Source organism: Nymphalis io, chromosome 5 (assembly GCF_905147045.1).
Source record: "Nymphalis io chromosome 5, ilAglIoxx1.1, whole genome shotgun sequence".
NCBI classification, from domain to species: domain Eukaryota; kingdom Metazoa; phylum Arthropoda; class Insecta; order Lepidoptera; family Nymphalidae; genus Nymphalis; species Nymphalis io.
This window is the reverse complement of record NC_065892.1, coordinates 198041-220856: the sequence shown is the minus strand read 5'-3', so window position 1 is coordinate 220856 and position 22816 is coordinate 198041. Positions and strand designations below refer to the sequence as shown.

At 36.4% G+C, this 22816-nt stretch overlaps 2 protein-coding genes across 12 annotated transcripts in view; one reads left to right on the top strand and one right to left on the bottom strand.

Moving 5' to 3' along the window:
* Positions 1–26: 26 nt before the first annotated feature.
* On the top strand, positions 27–22796 carry LOC126768789 (uncharacterized). 10 transcript variants are annotated; one of them, XM_050487120.1, is made up of 11 exons: positions 27–189; positions 365–491; positions 10088–10236; positions 11198–11293; positions 12433–12739; positions 17788–17934; positions 18413–18460; positions 18951–19039; positions 20915–21014; positions 21541–21609; positions 22367–22796. In XM_050487120.1, exons 2-11 carry the CDS (start codon positions 402–404, stop codon positions 22451–22453), a joined length of 1182 nt encoding a protein of 393 aa, XP_050343077.1. In that variant the 5' UTR covers positions 27–189; positions 365–401; the 3' UTR covers positions 22454–22796. The 10 variants fall into 10 exon arrangements, with proteins under 10 accessions (XP_050343077.1, XP_050343081.1, XP_050343078.1 ...); XM_050487121.1 differs by having other exon boundaries at positions 29–185; XM_050487124.1 differs by lacking the exon at positions 11198–11293 and having other exon boundaries at positions 28–189.
* Positions 6105–22816, bottom strand: part of LOC126768796 (E3 ubiquitin-protein ligase MARCHF8) — a 28227-nt gene continuing 11515 nt past the window's right edge. Inside the window, exon 6 of one of the 2 annotated variants that reach the window (XR_007669269.1) lies at positions 6105–6115. The gene's annotated coding sequence lies outside the window, so the exon portion shown is untranslated. Of the gene's footprint in view, positions 6127–22816 lie in introns of both variants that reach the window. The other variant, XR_007669268.1, reaches the window with a different exon arrangement.

The window sequence follows — 22816 nt, the reverse complement described above, 5'->3', positions numbered from 1 at the left end:
GAGCCCTCTGGTGAGTCCCGCCGCCTGCCTGATTTATCGCGCACACTTTCTTGCCAACCACCTACACTTAAAATTTCTTCTCGACCACTCGATAAATCGTCGTGTAAAATAAACATCGATCGGCGTTCCTGTTCGACTCGATGCATTGAAGTCGACGAGACGATACTCGGACGCCTCCTTCCGTTGTAGGTTGTTATTTCAGATGTATCCTAGATGGATATTTTGTAATTATTTAAATATGGAAATGATATGGCGCCGAGGTCGTTAATCAGATCGATGATTACATTTTTTTCCCCTCGCGATATTGATTCGGCTTTTATTTACTTGTTAATTTAATTATTAATTTGTTTACTCGTTCCTGCAGTAAGCGTGGTGCAATATAGAAATACGAAGTTTCAAGGATGCCGATGTACCAAAGGCCAGCGTTCTGGAGAGTTCCGCACCAGCGCCCCGATCCTGACGACGAAGTCAGGAATTCACGCAGACAATTTGTAAGTCAATTCTATCATTATATCTATAATAAGACATTCATACTACGTATATTTCAATACGTGTAATTTATTGAGTAATTATGTATAGACATATATATTCGTTTATATTACCATGATCGTAAAAATATTTACAAATTGTTGAGAATTATGAGCCTAGGGTGGTGTAGTCGTTTAAATCAGCTGTAAAAGTAATATATTCCGTAATATTGGTTTACGTGCCAAGTAGTGACCTGATAACGGTAAAGACCTCTAAACGCATTCAGCACAATGATCATTTAAATAAATTATGATATATTTATGAACGGCGAGGTAACGTCGGTAAATTTAACTTAAACCTTGACCGACGCTGCATCGGAATATCATGTGTTATGAGGCTGAACTCTAGCCGTACACTGTACGTGTACGTGTACGTGTACGTATATATAGACGTATAAGTGCGCATGCGTGCGTGTGTGCGTGCTGTGACGTTGCGATTTTTATGTACGTATGATCAAATCGAACTCATGTTCAATTAGGTCTCGGATCGTTAATTCATTAATTATACACGATTTACTTTTATCTTTATTAAAATCTGATATATAATTATACGTGCAGCAAAACCCGTCGTTATATTTTTTAAATGTTTTGGAAAAGCGGCGCATATGAGGAAATGCCACCCGATATGCTTAGCCTATTTCAATGGAAATGGAATAGTTTAAACAATGCTTGATTAATATATCTTTATTTATAATACAACATATTAATGTATTAACATTTAACCACTTATATACGCAAAGTACCGATAACAACTTCGCCGACATTGTCACACATTGACGATAAATTTTATTAAAGTTAAATTTATCATGAATACAAATATTGTTTACGATAAAACGTTTTTCCTTTTTACACTGTCGAACATCAACCATTCCTTACATCGTCATTGCACCCGCAACTTTGGGTATTAAGATGTCATGTTCCTTGTGCCTGTAGTTACACTGGCTCACTTATCCTTCAAACCGGAACGCAACAATTCTTATCGCTGTTCGACGATGAGAGAAGACGAGGCTAGGCACCAAAGACGGGCTTGCAACAAGGCCCTGTCACCAAGTAAATCCTGTTCCTGAACACTTCCTGAAAATTAATTATTAATACATAGATAAATATAAATAAAGGTTTCTTTGTGTGGTTAATATAAAAGTTTTATGTTGAATCTTACTCTACCGTGCAAAGGCGGGCCAGATAGCCTATATACTCCTTGTACATTATAAATAGGTCATTATTTTGATTACACTAGAAATAAATAGAAAACGAGTCAATAAAACTAGAGTATATCTTCTTGCACATTATAAATAAGTCATAATAATAATGACCTATTTATAATGTACAAGGTGTATATGATATATGTATATATCATGTTGTTTCATATTTATATTCTAGTTTAATCACTCGAGCCGTACATCGACTTAATCGAATTTAATTCGGTATTGAGGTCGATTACGTCGTGAAATATACTTACTCATAGAATATTTTTGTAACTTTCTATAAAAAAATAATTAAGTTTGTTGTAATTTAATCGACGGGTAGACCGCGCGAGTAACGACTAGTTTTACTATTACGAATGTTTATTGTAACATTAATAAGGGTTTTTAAAACTCATATCTAGTTATAACACACTAATGATCACACTGTCAAATCTTTCGTTTGTTTTTTTTTTAATTTACCGAAAACAGACCAGCAATCAGGCTGCTTGATAGCAAGCCATCACCATAGACACGAATGTTGTACGAATTGTTAATCATTTCATTTTATGTTAAGTTCCTTGTGCGACTGATTAGTGATTACCTAGTGAGCCAGCGAGCGAGTCACTCCGCGCCGGTGCAATTATAGTTGAGTGGGTTTTCGCATCAAATAGGCAGTATAATACTTGGGGTAGGTTCTCACCCCCTAGATACTATACCTCACCCCCTATATACTATAGTAATAACGTAATACCATCTATGTAGGTCCGTGACGTTTTCCGAAATTTAATCCTAAATTCAACAATATCAATTTTTTTATGTAAATATATCAAGTAATATCTTTACAATATAAAATCCAAACAAATATAAGTTTCCCGTGTAACATGTCACTGCGTGCGATTTAAACGGACACTGCCAAATGGCTAATTTATTACTTATATGCCAAATTACAAGTATGTGTGCCAATGATTAATAAACTATTTATACCTATAAGGCGAGGAGAAATATTATATAGAACGGACATCAATCAGCGACGAAACAACGCAGTTGTGAGCCCTGACCTTTACCTTGAATCTGTCCCAGTGAACAATAAGACAATGAGAAGGGCCAACGAAAATGAAAGTGTACTATGAAACTTTACAAGTTTCGCTCGCGCGCCCCTTGCATGTGCGGTATTGTATGTATAACCATATTCCAATAGGAATAGGAATAAAGGTAAACAAACCGTAGATTTACAAATTGCAAGCGTTTTTCTAATTGTTTTGCTGTATTGCGCACTATAAGCAGTTCTTGATTAATTTACCTTTATTTATAATACAACACTATTCCACTTAACTAGTTGTAACCACACTAATTTAACTTTCGAAGTTCCGATTACAACTTCGTGGACAATGAAAACGCAATTTTTTCGCGAATCCATAGTGAATATCATAGATTATTCAAGATCTCGACCAGTGATATCGCGTCAATTGATATCGGTGTCAAAGTTGTTTATTTGGGTTTACTCCTCTTGTCGTCGGAATACGCTATACGTTACATTATAGTTATGCGTAAGAATTTATGAGAATATTGAGACTAGGAATAAGTGAGTATAAAAGAATGAAATAAATAAATGTGAAGACGAGGTCTAAGTAATGAGTTGCAAGTAAACGTCGCCCGGTTTGCCCAGCTGGATATCTGTTGGACATCATTGGCTTCCGTTAAGCGAGTCGGGTCGATCGCCGTGGGGTGTGCAGTGCAGGACAGTGGGGAGCGGCGGGATGTAGTTTGCGGTAGAGCTAATTTGGATCGCATAACGCCGCGTTTCACCGTCGTGCTCGCAAGTCCGCGCCAAAAGCGCGCCCGCGCAGTGCAACACTATTCTCCCCGCGTCATGGGGCGGCTGCATACGTTTGTGGTAACACTACGGCGGGAAACCCGCGACACCAACTGGGGCCTGCGGCTAGTGGGCGGCGCGGATCTCGCCACACCGCTCATTGTCACGAGGGTACGCCTCTCCTGTACTGAACTCAATGACAATATACACACACACACACACCGGTGTAAACAAACCGATGAATGATTGCATCTCCTATAATTTATCTAACACGATGAAACACTGTGTTGATTTGTTCATAGAAATCTTATCTAAATTGTATGTTAGTAATTATTATTACTATTTTTCGACTTGCCTTAATATTTGTAGAATTAATTGAATAATAATAATTAAACCAACGCAGGGCTACACTGCTAATCGTAGTATATAATGTGTTATTGCGGGTAATCTGTCGATCGCTCGTTGCCCGTTCGACAGATATCCGAGAGAGTGACAAGAAATCGGTATTTGATCCAAATATTCGCCTCTGTATGTCGTATGAATATTTCCCCTCATCACATAAATCTCAGAAGTTCATAACTACATTACCATTTGAATTGATAATCGAAATCACTTGTTTTCAGCTGTTAACACATAATTTTCATTCGGATTTAAAACGCATTTCAATACCTACAAAAACTGCACGATAAAGTATAATTTCGCCACTAGACTTAAACTGTCGTTAAAACTTTGTTTTTAAGTGTTCAGACATAAAACTTAGTTTTCCTAATACTGCTAATTTCCTAATGATCGATACTCGATTTAGAACCTTAGAATGATTATTTTTCAACGAATATTAATTCGGCATTCATTTCATTAAATAATTAACACTCTTCGTGACACTTAAACGTATGAATCTTATTTGAGAAGAATTTTGTTTAATATCACGGTTAGTATCTTGCGACTGAATTTAAAACCGATTGAACTAAAGTTTTGTAAGTTTGTTAAATGCACTTTCGGTTCGTACTTGTTACAATACAGTACTTCAGTTTGATCGTTATTATAACCGATCATATAGAAGCTTGTCTTTAAAATGTTTCCACATCAAATTGAATCCTTAAGGAAATTGATACATGAATAATATATTTATTAACAATAAGTAAATGAGAAACTAAAAGTCCAACCTTGTTATTTTTGTAAGCTGAGTTTTCGTTATTGAATATACATCAATACATTAAAAACATTTTGCTAGAAGTATATCATTACTGATAATCCGAGTTGCTGTTCGTTACACATGAGTCAGCCGTTAGTGCCGACGCAAACCGCGATGTTGTAGATATGCGTTTATTTATAAAAGCCGGCTAGGCTTAGATGATGTGCGTGTCAGCTAGGTCACGACGAAAAACAATTTGATCGTAACGGATTATATTTAAACAATTTTATTTCAAAACTTAATTAAATCTCCGGGCTAAATAAGTTCCTACGAGCACTTTATAAGATTATACTAATTATAAATAATGGCTGTGATGGTGAAAGTGTATCAAACTAAAATCTCAAAAGGTATATTGATGTCATATTATATACAAAACAATATTAAAATTATGTTGACTTAAAATATTATTAAAGTAATTCTGTTTTCAAGCATTTATATTGTTACAAACTTACATTTTAGGAAAAAAACATGATGTACGACTGGGTACTTTATTCAAGTGGGATGTTTAATGTTACAAACGCTTTTGAATCGTTATTTTACGAGATTAAAGTTGTCACTGGATCGTGTTGTAGTGTGGATTATTTTTTTATTTGTAGTGTACATTATTAATTATTAAAGTACCAGAGTCTGACTAGTTCTTTACCGAATGTTATTTTCACGTATTTTGTTATCTAAATAATGTAATCTTGTTTTAATATCGTAGTATTTATAAAGTAAATTTCGGCCACGGCGGCCAATCTCTTGAGAGATTAGCCAACTACGCAGGAGATATTATAGTGCACAAGTGTGTGCGCAAACACAGGTGCACTCTCTATTTCCTAACGGCAATCCGACACGACCGGAAAGAGTTCAGGCACAGGACCAACGGCTTTACGTGCTTTCCGAGGCACGGGAGTGTACACACTTCCAACTTCCTGACTCCGGGCTGCTACTGAGAATTTTTCTGACAGAAAAACCCAATAACTTTTTATTGGTCCGACCTGGGAATCGAACCCAGGACCTCCGGGTCTGCGGCCTTATATCAAGCCACTAGACCAGCGAGGCAGTCAACATAAATATATGGTCAATATAAACTTAGTTGTTTTGCCAAAAGCGTCAGACCGATAAATTATATCTCAAAAAATGTTACGACGTGATCACGCTATTATTATTGCTATTTGTAGGTACAGCTACTGTGCACTGTATATTAGACATAAACTTTAAGTTATCGTTCGCTTGCCGTTATCCTATTGCCTTGCCGCTATCCTTTCTTGTCAATCCATAATGTGTTATAATGGATTAATCCATACTGTTTTAAAAATGGAATAGACAGACATACAGCCGATGCCCGCGTTGTAAACGATTTGTTGACGGATTGGTTTCCCCACACTGCACGTTTGGTTGAGGCGCTCACGTTGCGCTCACGTTGCGCTCAACACAATATCCATTAATCTCGGTTCTTACACCCACGGATTAAGATCTTCGCAAGAACCATACGGCTTGCAACTTGTTCGTTTATAATATTGGTATGATTGCATATACCAATATATTAATAATCTTAAATGTGTGTCAGAGTCGAGAACTCCGTTTTTAGTGAGAATTTAAAGATTTAGGATTTTCGTTTGGGTTTTCTTATCAACTATGGATCTGGGCCTCATAACAGTAGGCATATATATTTTTAATTTTGGAAATATAATACCCATCAATACTTGATTCCCAGACAACAAAGATATTAGTTTTGTTTCAGCCAGTAGAATAATTGGTATCCTCTAAACAGTTTTAAAGAGGACGCAACATTAAAACATCAAAGACTTTTGTGTTGTTGACGACACATTGGACTAGTTTCCTACAAGTATTTTCAGAATTTTGCTAACATTTCAGTATTGTCAAGTTGCTAAGCTAATTAGTTAATTTTTGCATTTATATCTCACGCCTTCTGTGTAGCAATTTCGATTTTCGTCGTTATATGAATCCTGCAGTTAGTTTCATATTATGAATACAACAGTTTTTCATTAATTTAGTCATTCATATTAATGTCAGTTTTGTACATGGTAATGTCAATAGCATTTCCTCAAATCTGTTTTTTCAAAGCATACCTATCGTTAAATTTTTAAAAACTGCGTATGAAGATTTTGTCTGATGAATAAAATACTATTTTGAAGCTATATATGTTATGTTCACACGGCCCTGTTGTTTTGTTATATTTGAATCGAAAATGATCACGTTGGTACTTATCAAAATTTACGTACAGCGTGGGCGATAAATAAGGATTTCATCTCAGGATATATAAACAACGAATATATAGTGTACATATTACATTTCGATAAAGATTAACAATTCATCACAATTAAACGAAAATATACTTAGATGTCGTTAACTTATCCCCTTTTTTGAAACACAAAAATGTTTACTGTGAGTTATCTATGCTAAAGCTGACATTTCTGAAGGCATTTTCTGAGACATACAAATCGTTCGCATGTCAACACATTATAGCATCCGACAAACTGAAACTTTAAACTAAAGTTTTTAAACATTAAAAACTATGTCAATGAAAAGTTCACCGAGAGTTCTTGAGATTAGCCAACACCTTTAAATTTTGAAGGAATAATTAAGCACCGTGTCTTATTGAAATTATAAAAATATTGGCTTCCGCTTGCCGCTTTGCTTGCGTATGAGTATGGGGTGGTTCCGCTTAGGCAAGCAGATTGCATATCATATTGCATATCCGTGCATATCCCTTTTGCGCGATTAAGTAGCAATCATACAAACTTTCACCTTATATTATTAGTAGGAATGGCAGGCTTATATTATATGTATAATATTTATCTATATATTATATTTCCCTAATGTACTTTAGAATCTAAAAAAGCCGTTAATTTTAATTTGTTACAGTTACTCATCTAGACGCTCAAAGCACTCATTGCTAAACAAATTTATCCAACCTTGCACTAATATTCAGCTATCATAAAACATTTTGATTGCGTGGATTTCCTTTAACATCTGTTAGCTATGACTCAATCAATATACGCTCACTGAAATAGACAGCATTCCATCAAAATATAATAATGCTAAGTATTTTTTTGTGAATTACAATTCTCAAATGCGTCATTCAAAATATTTTGTGAATATTTTAGACTACTTAGGTGAATAGTTAGTATTTCCGGCCACTAAAAATCCATTCTTCTGTTGAAAATTATACAATTACATTGTGTAATTCGTAGAAGAAACAAATATCGATATTTTTATTGATACCAGTGCTGTCTTCATGTTAAAAACATCAAAGAAACCACTTAAAATAACCACCGCCATTTACGTTGGCGATAAGCGGTAAGTCTGAGCGAATAATTTTTCTTAGTTGACTGAAATTAACTGATAATCATACGATTGCTTGTTGGCACATCTATGTTAATTATAGACTGTATAGTTTACCATAAATTAATACAAAATTGATATAAAGTCGAATCCATAATGACGCAATACAACACGTAACAGTTACATGAGCACCGACGCCTACAAAATCCTCAAAAATCATCATCTTGAGGTCGATGATGTCGCTATGTCGCCTGCAAATGACGTTGCCACAGAACATCGTACCGTCGACATCAACTTAAGTTGTACACGAGTAAATATAGGTGTTCGTCCTCGCCATTGACTCGGAGGAAGTGTGATAGATTTGCGTAAATCAGCCGGTGATTCGTCGGCCTCCATCGGCTGCGACGGTTGCTTTCAATAAAAATGTCAGTGACGGTTGGCACGACAACGACGATAGACGCATTTAGCCTGGCCTTACGCCAAACTTGCATAGCTCCCGTCTCCCAACCTCCCCTTGCCTGGTCACAAGGTCGTCCTAGATGTCAATTTCGGAGATATGCGCGGAGAACAGCCTCGTATTTATGGCTTATGTTAAATATTCAATCAAATCCTAAAGCACGTATAGAGTAATTTTAATTTAGTCAGCGCATTAGCTATACTAACACAGAATGCCGAGACTAAGGGTAGAGATGACCACTTATCAGCATCTGCACATAGCTTTACTATTCTGAAATAAATAAAAATATAAACATTCAAGTAATTATCTACTATTTTCTTATTATTCTGTAATATGACACAATCGTAATGACGTCTCTATGAAACGGCTCGGGAAGAGATGAATGTACCTGAAGTCGTGAAACTAAATGTCACGGTCCTTTTTTTACCTTGAATAACTAGTGACATAATAGTTAACGGTTTACGTTGCTCACATGTGCAGATTTACTCTTGCGTATTCAACTAAAACACTAATACCGAATGTCATCGAGTAATTTATCATCGCAAAAGGTCTATTTTTTCTAACTCGCTCTGCCCGTGGTTTCGTCCTCGTGAAATTCAGTTTGTAATTATAAAGTTACATACGCACACGCGTATAGAACAGCTCAGTAAAGCTTTTTTAACTGGCTTCCTGTTCAAATACCGCTATTTCTGGCTGAAATCTTATTATCACTGAACTAAAATACAGGCTGTATTTTAGTTCAGTGATAATAAGATGTTTCTTTTGGATAAAGTAGCTTCCTAATGTTAAAGGAATTATTAAAATCGGTTCAGTAATTTAAGAGTATCGATAACGAACAACCAAATTTTCTTTATTATCCTGCTTATAATATTAAAATAGAAATATAGATGAACTAAACTTGTCAGTCACACTTGATGGTAAATGAGTTGATTTGGTCTGGCATGTGGGATGATCTAATCAAACTTGCTGTAAAAATACCCGGTTGGTTCACGTTGATCAGAAAATAAAGACGCTGGAATATCGCACAGAAATAAGGAAACAAAGCACATTGTGCGATAAATAGGATTTAAATGATATGACATGGATGTCGCGACGTTGAAGTGATCTGATGATAAAATGGCGACTAATAGAAACCAATAACTAGTTACTGATTTCTATCCTTCGCCATATTATATTCATGTTCAATAATTCGAATTAAATATTTAATGTAGTATTTATAGCCGAGTTGGCCCAGTGGTAAGAACACGTGAATCTTAACCGATGATTGTGGGTTCAAACCCGCACCACTGAATTTTCATGTGCCTAATTTGTGATTATAATTCATCTCGTGCTTGACGGTGAAGGAAAACATAGTGAGAAAAACTGCATGTATCTAATTTCACTGAAATTCTGCCACATGTGTATTCATCAATCATTTGAGGAGAAGGTTTTGGAGCTTATTCCATCAACCCGCATTGGAGCAGCTTGGTGGAATAAGCTCCAAAACCTTGTCCTCAAAAAGAGAGAGGAGGCCTTTAGCCCAGCAGTGGAACATTCACAGGCTGTAACGATATAATGCAGTTTAATCGTGCTGTACGGTGCGATTGCTTTTCGAATATCAGTTTTATTTTGTTGAACTTACAGGTAACGCCGGGTACGCCGGCCGGACGGGAACTGACGAGAGGCGATATCATCGCAAAGATCGACCACTACGACGCACGAGATCTCCGACATGAAGATGCGCAGAACCTTTTCAAAAACGCGCCGAATCAAATTAAACTTGTTGTACAAAGGTAGTAAAATTACATTTAATAACAGTTCCATACGTTATGGTATATGATAATTTAGCTTAATGGCTGCCTGAAAATATTCGGGGGTCATGAAATTATCCTAATTAAATCTAATTGCGTATGCTGCAGTTGTATCTAATTGTCGGTTTCATATTGTCCTTTTTTACATTATTTGGGTCATACTCTCCTGTGTACTACCCTGCATATGTCGGACACACAGCGTAATATTCTATTACCCTATGGAGGGCTTAAGCTGCCTTATCTATTATCAAAATCACCCAGTATATAACGCATGAAACATGTACAGAAAGTCATATTAAACTACAAATGTTATATCGATAAATACTAAATTATAATTGTAAATTACTGTAAGCAACAAAAATATGTGGATATCAGGAATATATCTAATTAGATAAAAAATTGCTAAAGCTCTATGGGAAAATTTTAGTTTCGTTGCTTAGTTGTATATATCAGTAGGGTCATCCTATACATCTACAGTAATTAATACATGTAATGTCAATTAATAGATAAAAAACACTGAAGACATGGTAATAATAAAACTACAATTATTCCTAAAAAAATTATACAAAAGTTTTGTTGCAACTTGCAAACGCCAAATAAACTGTCAAGAAACATTGGGCAAGTGTTAAAGGCTGGTTAATCTGCAAGATCTTGTGTGTCGGTGAAGCGCTGTTTTTACAATATTGACATATTTTTGGACTGAATATGCAGAGCCATAACTATTCTGGCCAATAAATGCGAATTAAATTATTTACTATGCTACTTCTGCTGATGTAAATCAAACAAAAGGAACTGATTTTCTTAAAACGTCGTCTTCGTTTTTATTTATACGTTTAGCGAGTTTTTCTTTTTAGTCCTGTTTTGTACCTTGTCGTGTACATTGGTAATGGAGAAGACTATAACAATTGTTAATGAATCATGTTCATGATGAGTGTACCTACAGGAGCAGTCCAAGTTCTCATCTGTACACGATGCCGCGTTCTTCTAACAGCTTCTCAGGACGCTCCCTGCTCATGCCTACCTTCTATCGTATGGCCGAGTAAGACACGCTACTGAATGTCGTACAAATCGGTGTTATAATAAACAACAGCCTATGTATTTATTACTTAATACTTCTTCCGCTTTCATTACACGCTATATAGTAATTAGCACGTTTGCTTATTGTGAGTAGGTCTACTTTTGTCTATGTATTACATAAGTATTTAAATTAATATTTATTTCCAAAGTTTAATGCTAATCGTTTAATATTAGTCTGCATTATATGTATTCTATCCATCTATATATCCGCGATATAGTTTGTAGTAGTTCCGTATAAAAATTAAATAATAGTGGCTGAAATGTATTTGAGTAATTAGAACCTTTCTGTGTCTGCCTGTGTCTTTTATTAATATATATATATATATATAAACAGTATATATATATAAACATTACAGTTTGCATATATATATATATATATATTATATATATATACAGTTTGCATATATATATATATATATATATATATATATATATATATATATATATATATATGCAAACTGTAATGTTTGATTATGTATTATTTCAACGAATTCAATACATTTGTATACTAAAATGGTTAATTGTAAACATTTTACATATGTCGATACAACACTCTTTCTAAATATTTAAATTAAAAAGAATAATATCCTTAGGTATGATAAAATAAGTTTGCAAATACATCAATGCAATAAAGTACATAGGGATGAAATTTTCGAGGAAACCGTGGGTAGGTCGACCCATGTAGTAAGGTCGACATCGTCTTAAAAAACCGTGGAACATTTTTGTTTTTCAATAAGATTTTTTTTGTGTAACGATCTCGGAGCTCCTTATAACATAATGACTCATATATTGTTGAATAAATATATCCTCATAATGTGTACGTGCAAGTAAGACTTGTGCTCGCGAACGAGTGTTAGTGTCGCCACGTAGCCCGACTAACGCGGACGGCGCGCTCCCCCCTCCCCGCCGCCCTGCAGGTAACGCCGACCGAGTCGCCGGCCACTCTATGTCGCTCCCTTTCCGACTCCGTTATCATTACTTCTATTGAAACCTTTGATGTTTACTAATTATTCCATTTCAATATTAAACGTTGTAAACAGATGATTAGTACGATGTTATAAAATTTGTTATTATAAGTATATAGCAAACATCTGTAAACAGGACCGCAAGCCCCTGCCCGGCGACACAGTGGCGCGGGCCCGAGTCCCTGCCCCGCAGCACGCCCGTGCCTCCGCAGTCGCAATACGCCCCCCAGCAGCCGCAATACGCCCCCCAACAGACGCAATACGCCTCCCAGCAGACGCAATACGCTCCCCAGCAGTCGCAATACGCCCCCCAGCAAACACAATACGCTCCCCAGCAAACACAATTCGTCCCCCAGCAGGAGGGAGAGTACAGGACCTTGATGATGTCGTCCGCAGCTTCCAATCGCACCGATGAAACCGTCGATGAGTCCATACAAAGCCAGGTAATTATTATGACTATGTAATTGTTTTACTGAATTCACGTAGTTCCGACGGATTATCCTAAGCGATTTTTCTGTTGTATCCCGGCGGAACACCAACCCACCAGCATTCCCAAGGAGTTTGCCAAATCCTTGTTTTCATGCAGTTTATAAATTGTACCGACCACAAATAAATGCGAGTCAAGCTAGTAATGTTGATAAATTTTTTGACGTTCATATTATTGTAATACAATATTTGAAAAATTGTTACCATAATTTCTTATCACTGGTTTTAATGCAGATCAAGTATTATAAAAGTATTAATTAATAATAATCATTACTTGCAGTAACAAACTGACCAGCTGAGTAAATAGTGTACATTTGAATTTACCGGTGATTATTTTAATATATCTTTTCCAGTCAAAAGCACTTTTATCTAATCTGAGTGGTTATGTGACGTAGGCTAGTTTCATTATTCTAAGCGTGTCATCTGGGAACACACATGACATTACGGTTTTTTATCTGTGCTACGCTACACCAGTACAGCTACGGTCAGTTGGCTCGATGGCAGAAATATAACCAGTCTAAACTATCCGTTGTCTAAAGTACTTTCGACTAATTTTGTCGGGATAGAGTTATAACTGTGATCTATACGCATACTATATATTCTGAGGTTTTTGCCATAATCATATTCAATAGACCACTAACTTCAATACTGTTTAATATTTAACAATAGAAAAAGTGTTCCGTCTCGATCTATAAACCACTCAACAAATTTGTAAACCGTCGTAATCATTGATCGTAGCTTAGCGTAGAGGATATATTCGTAGCATTTCTTTATTGATATATGTCTAAATAAGTAATAAATATACGATAATTTGTTGAAACCCTCAAATTCAAATCCAAGAGTTACGCAAGACCTATTCTCTAAAAGTCTAATAAACATTAATGATTAAATCAAGTTGTATCTTGTTATAATCAACCCTGCAAAGTAATGTCCTCGCTTTAGATTTATTTGTTGACTTTCGTCATATTTTATTTGTATCAATGCCAAATTATTCGGTCGAAGGCGATATTTGTCACACCATTCATCAAACGGAAAGAACTGCCATATTATTAGACAGGCCTAATTTCGAGCAAGTACAGAAATTTAGAGCAACACCTTGAATAAGAGTTATGTTGACTACACAGCACACACGACTCGCGGCAGAATAGAATGCAACATTTCATAAACTGAAAACTGAATTATATAAGCGGTTGAATTATATAACATAATTATTTTAATAAATTATGTTCAATAAAAAAACATAAGCCTAGTAAAACAAAATGCCCGCATCGATTGTTGGCAACACATACTCTGAGAATAACTTATTAGTTGTTGTAAATATTTATATATTATTATATTTTTAACAGCCTAACTTATAAATGTTTAGCGGTTGATTAGATAAATAATGATTTTTATTCTACTTTCGAATATCAAATCAATAATAAGAGAAAGAGCGATATCAGTATTTCACTAAACAGCCGCTAAGCAACATTTATAAGTAAGGCCGTAAGTTACTAGTTTATGTTTATACGCAGTTAAATCTTTGTAGTTGACACTTAACGCCACTGTTTAGGGAAACATAGTTTTGCATTGTCAGTGGTGGAATTTTATTAAAATCAATTCTTATCCCTTATATTTTTCATTTCTTTTTTCAAACCTAGAGATCTTTTTTTTTTAATAAAGTGGTACAACTATTCGATATATAACCGAAAATAATTATTTTCGAAACCGATTAACAACAGGCTAAGCTACGAGGCATACGAAGAAGAAGAGGAAAATACGAGGCACACCCAAAAAAAATGAGACCGAATTTATAACCTTCTTTCAGAAGTTGGCTTCAAAAAATATCCAATCATATAATAAAACAGCCTTACGTCGATGTGCCGTGACGACTCATATGTGTATTTAAATTAGCTAAACTACATTTTATAGAATTAACCAGTCTCATAGTCGAACTAGATCGATAGTCTGATTAAAAATAATTTCTTTCAACATTCAATTTTGTGTTGATAGTGTATTATTAAATTCTAGCACATAACATTCCATTTTGAGAATTATCCGTATCACGAATATTCACGCATATTTGTAACTGGCTCAAATGAATCAATGTTAAACTAATGTTTATTTTGTGTCTACGTATTAAAAATATTTATTATCTTCATTAGATACGTCGCACTAGTTACTTCCCAGGTAAATAGGTTAACTCAACCATTTTTAAACCAAGACGAGCGTTTATAGTCTGGCCTTTTTCCAAACACTCTTTATTTTGTTATATTCTTAATTAGAAACATAATAAGACGCGAAAGCTACAACTACGCTATGGACGCATGTAATTATATAAATTGGTTTTAGAAATATACATTAGAAATTCAATCGTGAGTTCCAGTACGTTCCATTCATTCATGTTCTGAATCACACGTTGCTAAAATAGTGCGCGGTGACGATATGTGCAAACACCAACAGTCATTACCATTAATAAACTCATTACAAATACTTATCAGGAGAAAATTAGTCGCCGGGTAAATAGAGTAAAAATATAAATAGCACATCGCTTGTTCGTTTTGAAGCGAGAGATATCCTCTACCCTTGCCTCTTATTTTCTGCGTTTGGGTAAACTATTTATATTATCCATTCGCGTGTCCGAGTAGTAAGAGACGAATTCTTCTCGCGTGCCCACACAATGCTCTAGGCTGAGTTTTCGCCCACGCCGGTGCCTATTTTTCCGTCATATTTCCAAAATAGAATGCATTGAAATTACTGTTTACCGAGAGGGAACGACTGGAGACGCAGTCCGCGATCGTTCGCTCCACGACACGTCCGCGCTACCGAGTGCTACGATGGCAGTCAACCCTAACTTTTTCCCCAACGGGTACCAGGATCCCAAGCATCCCGAAGAGGAAGTCACCACCAACTGGGTTCGTCGAAAAGAAATCCATTAATCATTCTATAAGTTTAGGAGTGATCCCAATTAGGTTGAGGCGAATGTGTTGGAGTGATATTAACTTACCGAAAATACTCGAGTTATCTAACGCCGTAGTTAAAACCGGCGTTGAATCGCAACAGTCTGCCAATCTTCAACGTTCAATAATAAACTAATTACGAACTACCCGGAACTTGCAAAGTGCTATAACTACGTGATATAATAAGCTAATTACTATAACTAATTTCATAAGGAAATTATTTCAATGGTATTAAATTATAATAGTACATACGTGATAGGCAGGTTCCGTCGCGAACATAAGGACTACATACGTATAATATTTAGATTTATAAATATACAGATATAGTTATAACTAAACCAAAACGATTTAAACTTCTGTTTAATGTTTCAAGCAATAAAAAATGACTGTAAAATTTTCAAAATTTCCTAGGAATTATTTTATACCTAGAATGAGCGGGATATAAAAACACACAAAAAACAAACAAGAAACAGGATATAGAATAAACTTATTTTTATATCTCATTGTGATCGAAATTTACTTATTTAGTTGTGAAACTTGTAGTAATTAAATCTGTAAAATGTTCAACAACAAACAAATTCTAAGACGACAACGACATTTTCATAACAGTATACACTGTTATTGTTAAAAGTCACATTTAGTGACTTTTATAATAAAGTCGGAACCTTGAAAAAATATTCTTTACAAAATTTTACACATTTCAATTGCGCGACTTTTTCGTAATATCATTTAAATACATTCATATGTAGGTGGTACAAGATCCTTTGAGCCAACTCCATAAAGTCAAGTGACTGGTATTTGTTCATGTCGCTTATTTGTGTTTATAATTCATCTCGTGATGTGCTGTTTATGTAAATTCCGCCAAATGTGTATCCAACGATCCGTTTCGAAGCAGGATGGTGTAATAAACTCCAAAGTTTCTTCACAAGAGGGAACAAGGATTTTGCTCATCCGTGGGACATTTACAGGCATTCACTTTTAAAACATATTCTGAAAGATTACATTTAATATCAGTATGTCTTAAAAATCTCTAGGAAGATCTCTAATAATCTGCAAATAATATATTTTGTTATTGTTAAACAAATGGCAATGAAAAGCTATATGATATCAAATTTAACGTAAAACATTGCGTCAGCGGCTAAAGCTACGACTTTGTAAACATTCACCGGACGGAAATAAACGTCGAAGCTTGTTCCAATGGCACAGTTCACGCTTTCGGATACAGAAACAGTACTTGCCGTCGTTAATGTATCACGGTGTTGTTGTGCTGCTTCATTTTAACTACAACATTCATTAAACTGTTACAAAGGCATGTTGTTTCTTAATAGTTGAGGTCAGTTAGAGACTAAAGCAATAACGGAGGAGTATGTTGCGTACTTACGTACGTGTGTGGCACCTCGACCAGCTCGTCTGAGATATATTTAAAGTGGCCGCGACCTACATCAGATCAAATAATCGCAAATATAACGAAATCGTGTCAGAAATCATAACCCACATAAAATAACCTCGCATAAAATTAGACGCGTCACGTCAACCGAACGCGTTCAACGTATAACTACATACCAAACTACATATATTGTATATTCGTGTACCTATATTTGTTTAATCACTATGGCTGCTATATTGTAGATACAATGGTGGTAGTAAATGGTATGGATACCCACGCGTAGTAGGCAGGGTGGGTTCATTACCACGTCATAAGTCACTCGTCAGCTAAATATTAATATTTTGTATGGTTGTTCCCGTTTGGGGATGATTGGGGACGAGAGATTAAGTGTATGTATGAACAAACACAACGAAATAATTTCCTAGGGCCTAGAGGGTAAAGAATGACTTGTAATTCTTACAATACCTACAGATGTCTGTGGTCAGAGACGACCGTTGTTATCAATTTGATTTGAAAAATTATCGGCCTCACGTATAAATGTTGTTTAGGCAGGGAGTGATTCGTTAAACAATGCTGTGTCAACTACTTTCGAATCTGATCCTTGACGTCAGAAAGAGAGAAACATCGTTTCGCAAGTAAGGTCGGGGCATGTTCAGCTAGCAGTGTGATGTGTCCGCAGCCGTACCGCACGACGCCGCTGGTGCTGCCGGGCGCCAAGGTGCGGCGCGAGCCCGGCCCCACGGAGAGCTACCTGCGCCACCACCCCAACCCCGCCATGCGCGCGCCGCCGCACCACGACTACCGCGACACCATCATGAGGCAGAAGGTACTGCCGCCTGCTTACTGAGCTGCACAGTTTCTTTATTTTGTTATATCTCTATTCTGATAGATGCATTCCAATGTAAAGATAAAATGCATCGATAAAGCAGCTGTGTTATCACGAATACATTATCAAATTATCTTAGAGGCCTCGGCTTCCTTACAGTTAACACTTGTCAGATACACCTCCAGTTCGCATGCGCGCGCGCACTACAATTTCACACTTCTGTACAAATATCTCACTCAGCTTGGAGCAATACTGTCTTTACAAATTAAGATTATTTTGTGTATTTGTCGGTAATGTGTATAATTATAGTATATGTGTATAATTATATTCAATGGGAACGCTTAATTTACATTAATGATATGTCGAAGTTAACTCCTGCTGAGGAATTCTTCATAGCCCGCTGATGTAATAAAAGCACAAGCTATAGTGTATACGTTCGTGCACATTTGTAACATGTAGATTTTTGACAAAAACCCAGGTGGCCGAGTCGGTGTTGCAGCGAGTGGTCGGTGAAGATTCGAACAAGGTGGTTGACGGAACTGTGTGAAATGCTTAGACGGCTTTAGCATGATTGCATTGAAACTTCTTTAAAGAACGATTCGTTTTGATTCGTTACTCTTGAGGATTCACTGATATATTGAACAATAGACTATCACCTATCATTATCGCCAAAACATTAAACTTTAGCTATTTAAAACATTGATAATGAATATCAGTGAATTATCAATCATTACCATCATCTGTCTATACGCCATCTTGTTTTCTGCGGTTGGTTTTCTCATCAGTGTACAGTTCGTTTTAACTAAATTCTTATTTCAAATCTCAAATACATTTTGAGAGCAATTAGAATTTACTTGATTAAATTTAATCGTTATTTATTTTGAGACAAATTATGACTGTCGATAAATGTATCAACTTGTAATAATAACTGTACTAGTACATCATGTATGATAACAACGTCGAAAGTGTTTCTTCTGCTAAGTGATTGCCCGGCGTTGATAACATTGTCGGTCCAGGTGGTGCACAAGCAGTTCAACTCGCCGATCAACCTATACTCTGAGCAAAACATTGCCAACTCGATCAGACAGCAGACATCGCCTCTGCCGTGAGTATTTAATATAAGAATCGATCCATGAAACATACTTCAGCAATTCCTTCCTCGCCATTTAGTACAAATCGCTTTGAAAAACACTGAAGGTCATTACAAGAAATGCTCATCTTAGAACTGAATTTCAAGATCATGGCTGCTTGCCAAACGAAAATAGCGAACATTTAACTACACGTACTAGGTGTACGTTAAAAACTTCACTTGTGGTTTTATGCAACACTTTTTACATTTCCGTGTATTTTGATTGGCGAATATGTTGAGTGCGTAATGACCGATACGTGACAGGTTCGATTCCTGTACAAAATGATGACGTTGATTCATAATTCATACGCACACTATTAGCTCACAAACTTTGAACGTAACTGTTAAGAGTTGCTTCCCGACTCGCCCAATATTGACTTTAATAAGTCTTTTATCTGATGATAAGGCGTAAGACTGTTTCAAAGACTGTAAAATCCCTCCAAATGAAGATTTCTTTTTGCAGCATACTTTTTTTTTAAAGCTTACATTTAATTCAGCAGTAAATCTCTCGCACAATTATCTTGCGTTTAAGAGAAGGATAGATTTGCAAGAATTCTAAAAGAGATTATGTGTGTAGCAAATAAAATATATCGTTAGGAAGATAAAACGGTTCATATAGGTGCATATGAATGTTGGAATGAAATGATGAGTTGCAATTCAGAAGTAGCTAGGAGTTTATGTAAACAATGAGACCTATTTGGCCGTGTAATGAAAATGTTGCTAAACATGATTACGTTAAAAACAAACAGAAGTAAAAGTGCTGCGAATGAGACTTTAAATTAGACAGAGAAGAAATTGTGTACAAAGTAGTTCTTACTACTGCCTATATGATAATATACGTTATTTTTCATATTAAATTTACTGTAAATTTTATGAGCAAAAACAGCACATAAAATAAGAAGAATTCGCATAATTTAAAATTCACAACTTATTATGTAAGCGTGACGAGATGTAAGTACAGATGAAATTATAATATTTATGGAGAATAAAAAAAACATATTTCTGGATGAAAAACAAACTTGAGTATGGATGTTGTTGGATGCGTAATTTTTTTTTTATTTGGAAGTTGTGGAAACAAAATATAAAATAAATTAATTAATAAGAGCTAAAAGTTTTTTTCATACTCTAAAATATTTATAATTTATTAGCTAAGCCACAGACCAATTTATGGGTAGATGAAAGTAAATTGTGTTATTTTTGCTCAGCCTCAGCTCAGCCAGTGTATCGCGGAGCGATAATAGTTCAGTGTTAGGTATGAATGCGGATGGCTTTCAAGCAGAAGAACCGAATAAAAGATGAACAGCCTCTGAGGCACGACCTATGCAAAAATTAAAGTTACAGCAAACCACAAATATTGCTTCGGAAAGAATCAATTTATTATCTCCTAATGTTACAATCGCAGAAGGTACCCTTTATAATGATATTGGACTTATGTTTAAGTTATGAAGATCAGAAGAACTTGGGATCGCCGAAATCACGTAATTTAATAAAATATTTCTTTGCTCAGCTCTAACGGCTATTACGGGCGGCCGCACGTAGTCAAGAGGCAAGTGTTTTACTAGAAACGCGGCCAAAACAACCGTCGACGCCCATCTCACACTACGCATTAACGCTTCTTTACTTTTGTGTGCTACTTCTTCGACTGTCCCGAACTTCTCTCTGTGATCTCGTCGACATGTTGCTAAATTAAAAACATGGAGCGTGCTCCTCGTGGCCACGCCACCAATATATGTAACTAGAGTATATAATAAGTTAATATTAAGGTAGCGAACTCACCGTACCCCGTTAATGTTAGTACTGCCCCCCCTAACCGCTCGCGCCGCTAACCGCACTAATCCGGCCGCGCCGCAGCCCCGCGCGCGCGCCCCCCGCCCCCCCGCTCGCCGCGCCCCCCGCCCCCGCGCCGCCCGCCGCGCCCGTGCAGCACAAGCTCTTCGAGCCGCTCGCCAAAGTGAGTACCTCTCTGCACATTTGATACCTTCCGATTACTAGACCTGCGGTAGGGCCCGACCGAAGTCTCCGCTTCGGCCGTTTTTCATAGGTCAGAAAGTTTGACCGTTGTCGAAATTTTACTGAAAAAGAAATTCGTAGTTTACTAAATTCAGAGAAAAAAAAGAATTTATGCAAATTGCTATCTTCATTTTATCCGTGCGGCCGAGACGGGTAACAAATTGAAAAAACAATCCTTCAAACGTTTTAATCTTCGGTTTTGTGGATGAAGTCGAGTTCGGTTTCGGACGAAAATAGACCTCGTCGGGCAATTTCATCGCCGATAGACGCAAACAACCGAAAAGTTCAATCGACAATAAAGTTATCTCGACAAAATGAGTTCGAATCAGCTGGAATCAGAACTTCAAAGCGAGCACATTCACAAATCATTTATAAGCGGGCCGAAGATACCATTAGAGATTGTTTGGACTTTAATGAATGCAAAACATATACATTTTTCAAAGAACACATGTTTATATTATCACCAGGGACCGGCGCCGACTCCGAAACCTATGAAACAGCCGAACGCGAATCTAAAAGGAAAACAAACGACCTTCGTAAGTAGCCATGAATTATCTCGCATTGTGATATGAGTGTTCTATTTACACATTACTAGTGACCACATTAGGAAGGTACACCTCTAATTTGATGCCAGGACATGGTGCTTTCTCGTTTGAAGTTGTCCTTTCAACGTTAATACAAAAATAATTGATGGCATTGTAGTTAGGCACATTTACTTGGTGCAGGTTCTACCGCCAAACAACAGTACTTGGTATTTGTGCGTTTCGATTTGAAGGGTGAGTGAGCTAGTGTAACTAAAAGCTCGAGGGATAGAACATCTTAGTTCCCATGGTCAGTAGAACATTGGTGATGTAAGGAATTTTGTTTTTAATATATTTTCCGGGAGGACAAATGACTACTCCACCTAACCAGTAATCAGTCACCTATTTAACTAATACAACAAAAAAAAAACGATGGTTATTTTTTCTTAGACCAACTATGTGTAGGCGGCGGTGCCGCTTAACTTCATTTGTTCATCTCTCTTCCTGTTTAAACTAAGCAAATATAATGTTGTATTTTGGGCTCGGCCCCAACGGCCCAGTAGTCAGAACACCATTGTGCTTTATTTATGTTTATAATCAAAGTCGTGCTCGGTGGTAAAGAAAAATATCGTTAGGAAACCTGCACGTGGGGGACAAAATTCTGCCACGTGTGTATCCACCGACCCGTTGGAGTAAAGCTTCTCTTTGAGAGGAGACGAGGCCTTTGGCGAGCACAGTATCAGACCGACACTTCATTTTTACATATGTTTAGGTGAACTCGTTGCAAGAAGAGCACATCCAGCAGTCGAACTCCTTCAAGCGCCTCATGTACCACGTGCTGGGCGACGCGCAGGCCTAGGTCGGACTGGTCGGGCCCGTCTGTAACTGCAAGGCTAACAAATTATATTTAGGATGCTAACATTTAACGCTCCCAAAGTGTGTCATATTATTTTTCGGTGGATTTTCTAATACTCGAGTATTAGCGATATTATTTATTTAAAATAATTAGGAATGTAACTACAATGTAACTATAATCGTTTATTACTAAGTGTTGGTATCTTTGTACAGAAATACTATATAATGTATACATAATGCTGTAAGAAATGTTGAGTGTACCGTCTAGTCACTTCGCCCCCAACTCGCCGGGGGCACGAGAATGAGATTCGAACATTTTCAAATAAATTATTTATTTTTATGTAAAACCTGTTTTATATGAGCGAGT